Genomic DNA, 11,803 nt, shown 5'->3' with positions numbered 1-11,803 from the left:
GCACTTTATGGATACAATTTAGGTTTTCCTTGAAATCCTTCCATGAAATCTACTCCCAGTGACTGATGAATAAATGAATAAAGTCAAGAAGGTCATCCCCTTCCCACTCATCTGACACTAATGAGCTGTCTTTTGATTTGGTCCATCACAGACAGCTCCAATGAAAAAACAAGCATTCAATCAGAACACATTTTGAAGATTTGTAAGTGAACACACTTGTGTCACAGAGTTTGATTTCAGCATAATAGATTATTATTGCAAAAACATCTGTGATTCTGACAGAGAAGAATATAGCGTGGTACACTGATAGACACTACATGCATGTCACATCATTGGTTGCATTGCTCGATAGATGTGCCATTGTTGTTTGTCGCCCTCAGGAGGCAGAGATGGAACAGCAGTTGGCCGCCAGCCAGAGCAAAGTGAACGAGCTCCAGAACATGTGTAGATACTGTGCCACCAAGATGGAAGCTCACATCAGTAAGTATTCCACCGTCCAGTGGATGGACAGGCCAATACACCATGCCCAGTTTAATCTGAATCACTGTTTAGAAACAGGAATGTGTCCATTCCAAACACAGGATGCTCATGTCTTAATAAGGGACACGTCGTTGCTTTCCAATATTTGTTTTTCTATTGTGCTTGTAACACCACAGCAGCTATAATGCTAATACTAATCTACTAATTGAGCGGGAATGTCTCCAGATCAAGTACCGTACTGCTTTTATTTTGTTTGTGATTTTAATCACCCCCTTACATCACTCTTGCTCTAATTGTCTTCTTTTTGTAATTCAGTTTCGCTGCATGTGAAACCTGTATGCATGTGAATTCGTCTACAAAAGAATATGTATTACTGGAATAACATCAGCCTGACAATAGCTGCTCTACATGAAGTCATAAGTTTGCCCCTTAAGATGTAGTCAGCTCTACTCGACTCTTATGTTGTGTTTTTACCATATTTGCTCCCACAGAGCATTATGTTCAATCAAAGCAAACCCTAGATGCTATGTTATTCTTCAGGGACCCATTTCATAAAAGATGTTAGGATGACAACTCTTACTGGAATGGCAACTTCCCATAGCAACAGCCAATCAGGAAGTTGGATTCTTGTCGTTACCATGACAATTGTCATTCCAGCAAGAGTTGCCGTCATATCAACTTTTTATGAAATGGGGCCCTGGTGCTAGCACCTTGAAGATGAGTGTAAACTGAATAGACTGGAATGAAAAATATTCCTAGATCTGGTGTATGTGAAGATTTTTTCATCTCTCCCCTCTCTCTTTATGTATCCCCCTCTCCCCCCTCTCTCTCTCTTACATCTGTTATTATAGTGCAAATGCAGGAGGAGCTGTTAAAGTTGAATCTGGAGACAGACGATGAATTGTTTGTCTCTCTGGCGGGTCTCAAACAGGTAGGCAGCTGGTCATCAGCATCGTTTCATTGGGTCTTAACCCCACATATGCCTATGCATTTGACTGTAACTTGCTAAGCTGCTATATATTACAACATTCACTTCATCCCATCTCCCATACCTTCCATACACCCTTCCCATACCTTCCATACACCCCTCGGAAACCACACTAAAATAACCCCCCCCCCCAAAAAAAAAAGAATCAACGACAACAACAACAAATTCAACTGTAATGTAAGTTGGACCACCCGTGCAAGTAAATGGTGACAGTCTCATATCATGGACATTATGAAACAGTAAGGTGGGGGGGGGGGGGGGGGTAATTATGTAACACTATTCACTGCCAAATAGATAGTTTCAGTATATTAGATCTGATCTTCAAAGAAACTGAGCATGGTAAAGGGTTTAGGATAATAGCACCCTTTCACTCACATCTCTTGAATTGGGAAATGGTGCATTTTTAAAAAATTCAATGGGCATTTGGGAGGTCATTGTCAGCACTTAAAACTTACTTCACTCCGGATGGTAAAGGTATATCTTGAAGTGAATCGTAGGACAATAAAAGCAGTATGAAATATCTCCATTTTTGACCTATTGAGGGCCTTAATCCATGTCTGTGTGGTATGGTGCTGTATATCTGTGTACATTATAATCTCCTGAAAATCTAGCAAAGCTTAAATTTCCCCTTTTGTAAAAATTATGCTGATTGGAAGTGGCATAGTCCCAAAAAGGAAGTTATATGTATTTCAATGGGAACATCGTGATGCACTTACATTATTTTTTCTTTTTTTTTGTATTCACTTGACGGACAATTCCTTTGCCACCTCAGATAAACTCTTAATGTGAAAAGGAATGGTGCATAATTTTTGTGATGACTTTGATTGCAGGTGAAGGACATTCTTCATGGAAAGCTTCGCTTCATGCAGGGTTTGATTGACAGCGAGGAGATTGCCATCAACGACGATCACTACACGGATGGGGAGGAGCTGACACAGCGGAGTAGCATGTCAATCAAACACATGGACCAATCACGTGAGACCTTCATTCACAGCGGCAGCACCAGCAGCAACAACAACAACACCAGTGCACCAATCACAGGCCCTGCTGATGGGATGGGGGAGGAGCTTGAGATCAAGTCCTCAGGGAAAGATGTCCCCACCAAGAGCAAAGCCCCGCCCACGGACTCCGCCCATCTGGAGGGGAAGGAGCTTCAGGATCCGGCAGCTCTCAGTCGCCAAGAGAGCGAGTGGACCTTGGTAGATGCACCTGCTGTAAATGGTGGAGGAGAAAAGTCAGTTTTACCTCAGGAACCAGGAGCGACTCAACAAAAGGGGGAAGTAGATGTCTTGTGCAATACACATCCTGTCTTTGACTCCTAGTGTGCCCCTAATCCTAGCCTCTATCATCTTCAGTGTTTCTGGAAATAACTGGAAGGAATCAGAAATGCCACGCAGCTTACATCATTCAATCTCATTTTTTTTTTTAAAGGGCCGGCAATGAAACAGTGCTAATACTCATCACTCATTGTCAAGTGTTCCCGTGCTGCTGATATGAAACACTTTGAGGTATAACCTTTGCATCGGTAGGTTTTGTCAGAGGATTTGGCTACGAATGAGCCATGTTATTATGCTATTCCTTTTTTTTTTTAAAGATCTGTAAAGCACATTTGCAACAAGTAATTCTATGTATGACATTTATGTTCGTGTTAAGCAGTACCATATTTCCATCGATTTGAAGTTCCAAATATGCAGTGTGTTGTCATAACTAATCAGGTACTCCATGCATATTTTTATGCCTCTGCCACGAAGTGGTGTTGGAGGCATTATTTACGATTTTGGAATTTAAAAAAATTTGTAAGCAGGTTCAAGAAACCCTGAGATGAAATATTGACCACCTCTTCCAATGAACTCTAGAGTAGATGTGTGATGAAATCAGGGCGTGCTCTTATGTATATCTCAAGAGGGAAACTCGTGTACATGAACTCAAGTATTTTGGCTTTGATGTCAAAATCGAAATGTGCAGGAAATCTGTCATGCCAAAGCATTCTTTGGAGTATTACATTCTTAAGAGTATCATTAAATTGAGGTGAAGTTTGAGGATTTCTCTTTTCTCTCCAATAGTCAAGATTGACCCTTCCTTCAGATTCCTGCTGTGAGAACCATTTAGTGTATTTCCCTCAAGAAAGCTCTTCACAATACTCAAGTACTTGTTCGTAGTTTGTGCCAGAGAACCTAGGTTTCTTGACGTACTTGGTGTAAGGTTTGCTTTCCAACTGCAATAGAAGCTCAGCAGAAAGTATATAGTCACCCATTTATATGTTATAAACTGGTTGAAGACGAGTCCCGAGAATACTCAGGCTGGTGTCTATGGGAAATGCGTGTTATAGAAAAATCACTCCGTCCTCAACTGGTTAAGGATGAATGAGAGGATTGTAGGTGTGGATATACTGTATAAGCTGTTATTTTTGCGTACAGATATTTTAACGAATGGGGAGGTCACGGACATTTTCGAGAGATGATGTATGGTTTATCAGCTATACATTAGCCACTGTGTACCAGTAGCTTGACCTTGTTTTTTGTATATCACATGGTATATTTGATGGATAACTCTGGACATTTCACTTTTTATCTTGTACAGCAAGAAATGTTTGATACCCCACACAACCACTGTGACTCCCTACCCCCAAAAGCAACAATGACAATGAAACCTTAGAGAAATCAACAACAACGAAATCTTCAAGAAATCAAAGAAAGAGATATTGTGCCAGACAGATTCTAATAGTCTCCAGTGTCAAACAGAGGTAATACATCTCAACCCTTTGTTTTCCCTCTATAGCTGTCTTTGCTATAGAGCACATAGTGGTGAGTGAAGACTACATTTTGTGTTCCTTTATTTTGCATGTATACAAATATCTATTTGTGATGTTTCATCTAAATCTCACACATTAAGTTTTTGTGCTAGGTTTATATAATGTGCAGACAAACATTCGTGGAATGGACTTCATTTTGTAAGTGCTACATGTCATGTAGTTGCATTATTCAGAAAAAATTATTTTGTAGAAAAATTATTTTGTAAATAAATGAAAGATACAATTCTTTTTATTATTGAGGCTCAAACCTGTATAACATTATATCGTCTGTTGAGAATGAGAAGGGCGTTAAGTGGTCTTGAACACTGTGGGTTTTGTGGCAACTTAACGCCCTTATCATTCTCAACCGACGATATGTTTTCCAGTCATTCTAGGGGTGTTGATTTAAAAGTTGATGAGTTTCAACTAAATTAGTAATTTACAAAGTTTTATTACAGAGAAATATTCATATTATGTAGTGTATAAAAAAAAAAGTTGTGCCATGGTATATTCAGAATTACAGATCAGATATGAACAGGCTTATTCTTTGTATAAATGCAGAGAGAAAATTAAATCCATTGGCATATAGATTTCTGCCATATTTGAATAATCATGCAGATTTTGTTTGTTTATTTTAATCAGGCCCAGACAAATTTTCTTGCTTTCTCAATTGATAGAAGAAGTTCTTGTGAGTATTGTAGCTGTAGGAACCGTTTGGAGTAACAAAGATATTTCCATTGAAACTTCACATTACCAGAATTCAGTATGTGCCATGCTATGTATATTAAAATATGTAAACATTTGTTCAAGAGATGTATAAAAATAAAAAGTGTGTATATATAAATTTGAACTGAATATATGACAACTCACAGTTGCCTTTCACACTCTATAATCACAGAAGTTACCTTTTTTTTTTTTAGTTATCAAACTTTTGTCACATTCCTGAGTACACACTTTTTAAAATATTTATCAAATTTCTTGCAGTTATAATCTCTACTCAATTTTGAAATTCACATCACATTTTCTCTGTGTTAATATCAAATGACAAGTAGCACCACAATATTTTATAATGAGTATGAGAGACATATATTTCTTGAGAACAAGGAACTGAAAGACATTATCATAATGATATAGTATTGTAACGCTTGTAGATACAATTTAATGCTCACTTTTTTTTTGTGTCTGTATGAAAGTAATTCAAATATTTGACAAGCAACTTCTTCATGTGATTTACTTTATTATGCATGCCACGTGTCTTGGGCCTTGCACAAGGGGAAATATACCTCAAGTATGATGTAGTTTTCAAATTGCAATACATCAATGGAATAAGAAAATATGATGATTAATTCTTGGACAAACTAAATCTGCGATATGGGAAATAATTTATATTTTATCTTAATAAAATCTATATTTCATCCTTTGATGAAGTGCTTCTTTCTACTGTGATGAGAGGTACAGTCAACCTCACATGAGTCGACCTTGTACAAGTCAAAAAATTGGCTAAATATTCCAACCCAAATGGATAGAAGCATGTGGTGTTTCTATTGTGTCAGTCAAAATCCATGTAAGTCAAGGGAATTTTTTTTTTCTAGTCCCTTTGGATTCAACTTAGGCATGGTTGACTCTATGTTGTGCAGCATGGTCAGTGTATTTCCCAGTGGTGTATAGCTATCGTACATCTGTGGGATAATTGTGATGAAAAGTACCCTGGAATGTTAATGGTTTTGTCTTGCTTTGGAAGGCTCTGTGGTAATGTTGTGTTCAGTCAACACTCACTGATGAACGTTACATGTACTTGAGGTACAGTTGCCCATTGCGCAATTTCCTCCATTTTGCCCTCTTGCATTGATAATTGTGATTGACTCTGCAAATACTTCAGTAATTTGTGAAAATATGAGTATCTACATTTGCCAAGGTCCTCATAGTCATCATCTGTGTGGTTGCTAATTATCATTGGTCTGCAAAAATTTTGTAGTGAATCCGTGGAGAAATGACAACATGGCTGCCTTTTGGAAAATGTTTAAATGTTCTTCATGCTTTGATGCCTGTGTGCTACTAAAGTGGAAATGTTTCTTACCTGCTTGTGTGTCTTCCAGATGAATGCCAGGCAAGGGTCATGGCTAGATACCTGTCTTGGCAAAATTGCTCAGACTTACTGGTTTTTGTGTTTGTTTTGGCTTCTTTTCTGGATTGTTTGCATGTTCAATATTTCTTGTGAATCAGAAATTTACTTGCATCCGTATCTGTAGTGTATGTGAAAATGACATCCACAAAATTATCTCTTTTTTCTTTTTGTTGGCCCCAATAAAGCTCAAAGGTTTGTTTGTATTTGAGAAGAATAGTGCATCTATTTACATCAACAGTGGAGAAGATTAACACTACTTTCTGTATACAATGGAAATGAACTAACAAAATGAACATAGAATTTTAACATCAAAAATGAACTTTGAATGAAAACAGGCCATAATTTGGAGCTGATCTATGTAAATAGCTGAGTAATGCTGTACTTGTGTGGCAGTATTTTTCTATTTCATTTCCTTCCTCTGTTGATATAAACACAAGGCTTTATGGGCTTGTGTACCTCACAAATGTATTCCACTGATGATCAAGGTATGGTTCTGTCAGTATTTAGATGACAGAAACAGTTGTTGTACATGTAGAGAATGTATGATATGAAAAGGGAGATGGGTGAGGAGTAGAGAGAGTTGATTTTACAAATACATTGAAAGCCTTGCAATATATTTGCATAGTACATGTATTACAATCTGACTAGACTTGTGTTGCCACAAATGTCATATAATGCCATGATTCATACAGCCGGTATTATGCTTTTGGTATGTATGCATCTAAGTACAATTGTGCATTTCTAAAATCCATTATTTGTCTTTGTTTATTTTCAATGACATGCATGGTAGTTATCATCTAGTAGTATTTGCAATTCTCAAATGTGGTAGGTGCATGATATGCAATAGTAATACTGAAAGTTTGTGCATGGAGTTTTTAACTTTTGATGGTGCCAGCATGGATTGTTAATCTACTATTGAATATGGCAACTCTATTTCCGAGTGCTTCTGTTTGGCAATCTTTCCTCAATTTACTAAATTTTGTCGAACATTCTTCAAGAAAGTGATGAAAAGACGTGAGAATATCTTCCTTGCACAGTTTTATACTAAATCATGAATTCCATTATATGAAAGTTGATTGCCGATTTGTGCACTTTTCAAAATGTATGGAAAGTTTCAACCATAGTTATTGTGTGAAAAGACATGTGGACATCGTTCCTCTTGAGTTCCGCATCTCTGACTGGCTGCAGCCTTGATTCCATCGATATACGGAATTCTATGAAAACAGGAATAGAGTTTGAATCCGATATATAAAACGTGATGAATACAGTACATGCGGATGTTAGAAATAAGCCTTTACAGTGTGTGAAACTCATACTATCGAAGTTTCCATTCCAATTGTTGTGATAAGCATTAATATTTGTCACTCCAGTTTCTACTTTTATTGCATAAATGATCTTGATATCCTGTGTGGAATAGAAAAGCTAGAAGAAGAGAATGAGGGAGAGTGTGGAATTGCATAAATCATATGGATATTCTTTCTCCTTTTAGTTTCAAGTTGTGTTGTAGCTCTTAAGATTACTAAGCTGTGCAAATGTTCAGTCATGGTCTTAATGTCCAGGCCATATATAAACAGGACAGAATGTTCTTGTGTTATTCCCAACAGCCACACATTAATGCCTGTTGTTTGGATTAGGATCATCTGTTTCCCAGTGGCTGTGATGTATGGCCTTTATCGATAGGATTAAAACTTGGTGCATCCATTCTGTCATGCAAAGGGGTAATGATGAACTTTGGAAACTTGAAATGAATATCTCAGCATGAAACAAATCCACACATCAATTAGCATCACTCGTTGATGAGAATCTTGACTGTGAAGTACCAATCAATCCAGTGAAGGGATTAATTTAGTGTGCTCACATTAAAGTGTAACAGGTGCTTGTAGGTTTCACAATGATGATAGTGTATTTTCTTTATCTTCTTTTTTTTTTAACCGTTCATTGACGGTGTAGTCTTAAAGGGATGGTACAGTATTGGTGGAGATGAAAATTGGGCTTTAACTTTTTTTGCGAGATACCAAGAAAACACTTATGAAATACTACAGAGCATACCATTTTAAGAGGAATTCAAAGTTTATTTGATGAAAATCTGGTTTGGAATAGCTGAAACATCCAAAAACAAAGTAAAACAAAAAGATCGTCATGAAGTGTGGGTCCCACACTTTATTAGGATTACTCTTTTTGGGATATCCAGCCATTTCAAAATCAATTTTTATCAAATAAACATTGAAATCCTCATGTAATTACATGCTCTTTCATATTTCATAAGAGGCTTCTCACTATCTCACCAAAAAAATGATAAAAACCTGAAGTTGAGTCTCAACCAAAACTATACGATCCCTTTAATTTAAGATGCAGACATCGTGTATTGTAGGCACAGTGTATACTGTATCCATTTTGATGGTGATAATTTTTGTCACAATAAATTCACGTCTGTTGACATTGTGGGACTGCGTGAAAAGGGTGACTGGATTGAGCCCTTGACTTTCAGACAAAAGGTCTCAAGTTCAAATACTACCCAGTGATTACATCCCCAGACAAGACTTTCACACTTGTTGTCTACCTACACTCAGGAGTCTAAATACATTGTATGTCGCTGGCAGTGTTGAGTTGATATACATGTACATGTACTGGTAATGGCTGTTCCCTCTGTAATAGCACTGCTGACACTGAAGAGACTATCATGAATTAGAGACTGCTAAGTTGTAATTACAATAATTATAATAATGATGGTTATGATAATGATAATAATAATAATAATAATAATAATAATAATAATAATAATAATGATAATGATAATGATAATAATAATTATCATTATTGTAATAGTAATTATTATCATTAATATTATTATTATCATTATCATTATCATTATTATTATTATTATTACTATTATTATTATTATTATAATTATTATTACTGTTATTATTAGTGGTGGTGGTAGTAGTAGTAGTAGTAGTAGTAGTAGTAGAAGTATGATGATTATTATTTTGATCACTGTTCTTAACTTTTTATTATCTTTATTGTGGCAACTTTATTTCCAATGAAAGTATAAAAGTACTTTGCCATGCCATCAAGCTTCCATGAATATTTCTCCTCATCTTTTCTTAAGGCGACTGACTATGTATAGTTTGTGAGATATCACCTCTCCCCTTCGGTTGGAGCTAACATTATCATCATCTTCATTACACCGAGCATTACTATTGCCATTTTGACTTTTAGAGGCCGTTATCCAAGTCAAGAGATTTACTTATTGATAACCGTGTCCTCCACCTGAATACTTCAAGATTTGTCATGAAATATATGTATTATTCACATGATTATATATTTGTAATGAGAACTCTTGTTTATATTTTCATGACTTGTGAATATCTTTTATATTGTCATACACTGTCAAACTTATTTTTCTTTTATACAAGTGGAGAATGAAACTTACTGAAACTGAATACTGAAACTTCTGCTACTACTACTTCTACTACTACTATGCTACTCAAAATATCGAGGATAATTTTTTTTTTGTATTGGTTAGCAGTGACCTATTTTATATGAAAGGGCTACTGTATGGTGTCAAATGGAGTGTTTCAATAGTCGTCTTGCACAGTTCTTGTGGAATTACACAGATGTTGGTCAGTGCAATTGATTCTGTATGATGTTCAATGCAATTTGGATGTTTAGTCACTTTTTTTTTCCAGAAGACGGCTTGTGATTTAGTGTTATTAGCTAGCCTTTCTTGTTGGTAACAAGACAATGACTCTCAGAGAAAGTTATATTGAACATGTCGTAAGAGATGCGTTCTTTTTGTATCTGTATTATATTGATTGTATCTATCAGGATGCGAAAGATTATGATTAAAGCTATATTGTAATGGCCGAGGTCGTGTCAATGCATGTTTGTTTGCATCGCTGTCACAGACATCTGAAACCATCGCATTCTACCGGGAAAATGATTCCAGCAATTCTGTTTGTTACGTTTAATACCCCCATTCCACAGAGATTTTTTCTCATCGGTCACGCATCAGAAGCAAAGTTTGTTGCTTCCGGCCACCAACCGAAGTGTTTCGGGTCGCAGTCTGATGAATCCGACTTGGTTGGTCGGCTATCGGGTGAATGTCAGACATGTCGCGCGTGATCCTCATCGGATCACTGCCCAACATCATGTCTGACACTGACCTTATAGTCGACCAACACAAGTCATATTCATTGGACTGTGATCCGATTCTCTTCGGTGGGTGGCCGGAATTGATAAACCTTGCTTCCGATGAGTGACCGATGAGAGAAAATCTCGGTAGAATGGGGATATTAGATACAAGTCATATGTCGAGTGACATTTATGGAAAGAAGGGCCCAGTATACGCGTAAATTGTAGTACTACTTTACAGGAACGATTCCACAAAATCAATTTCTCAATAATTTTGGTACTGAAATCATGTTGTGCATAAACCTGATCGAGGTCATTATCAAATTGTTGATATTTTTGCCATTTAGAACGTAGTTCTTTTTAGTACATTGTATTCAGAAATGCATGTATAATTATCTGAATGTCGTCATTTTGTGATGAAATACCGTATGTCAAATTAGAGAAATAAAATCGGATTTTCCACATTGATAACTTTCAAATAATTCAACAATATAAAAGCTATTTCAGGGTATGAAACAATAACTTGTTACGTACATCTTGCAGAAAAAGAAGTAAATATCATTGTTCATGGTTATCTTGATGGAAAAAGATGAAACGGGAAACAGAAAAGGAAGGAAGAGCTCAATCCAATCTTCCATGCGTTAATACTTCAAATCTTTCTTTCATCATACGTTTTCACATCTTATCAATGTTTGCAAACAAACAGAAACAAGCAGTTCCTTTTCAAAAGTTTTTTTTTTTTTTTTTTTTTTTTTTTTTTTTTTTTTTTTTTTTATGAGAGAACAGAATGGACAACTGGTCTCCTTACAAAACTTGGAAGGAAGTAACTTCTGGCATTCTTTACAAAGATCCCAAAATTTTTTCCGTGACCACTGAAGCAAATCGACTGGGGTTTTCTGCAAGATGAGGGTAATAAATTATAGTTTCATGTACTGAAATTGCATTTCGATTGATTCACTTTTTTAAATGTTATACGTGCAGAAAGTCCGATTGTAATTTTTCTTGGGACGTATGGTACACAGTAACAGACGATCTGGAAAAGAATGACAGACAGACACAAGGGGATTTTTTTTTTTCGGTGATAAATCATTTTCTTTTCTTTTAATGCAGCTCAAACCGTGCAATACAGCGATAGTACATATTGGAAACAACAATCTCGTATTACACATAGGAACATGACTATCTCGATATCACATATCGTAAAATGGTGCAAGGAAAAGGCCGTGAGATGAACAAAATAGTCACGGAAGTCTTTAGATGCTGTATACAGATCTTTATGTACAAT

The 11,803-nt window shown here is 36.3% G+C and overlaps 1 protein-coding gene across 1 annotated transcript; it reads left to right on the top strand.

Moving 5' to 3' along the window:
• Positions 1-385: 385 nt before the first annotated feature.
• On the top strand, positions 386-2,891 carry LOC139710113 (uncharacterized). The gene is made up of 3 exons (XM_071622046.1): positions 386-480; positions 1,332-1,411; positions 2,299-2,891. Exons 1-3 carry the CDS (start codon positions 390-392, stop codon positions 2,788-2,790), a joined length of 663 nt encoding a protein of 220 aa, XP_071478147.1. The 5' UTR covers positions 386-389; the 3' UTR covers positions 2,791-2,891.
• The last annotated feature ends 8,912 nt before the right edge of the window (positions 2,892-11,803 follow it).

This window comes from Diadema antillarum, unplaced genomic scaffold (assembly GCF_040938485.1).
Source record: "Diadema antillarum isolate AM-2024a unplaced genomic scaffold, OU_Dant_1.0 seq00001501_RagTag, whole genome shotgun sequence".
NCBI lineage: Eukaryota > Metazoa > Echinodermata > Echinoidea > Diadematoida > Diadematidae > Diadema > Diadema antillarum.
The sequence above is the reverse complement of the archived record's forward strand: the minus strand, read 5'-3'. Positions and strand labels throughout refer to the sequence as shown.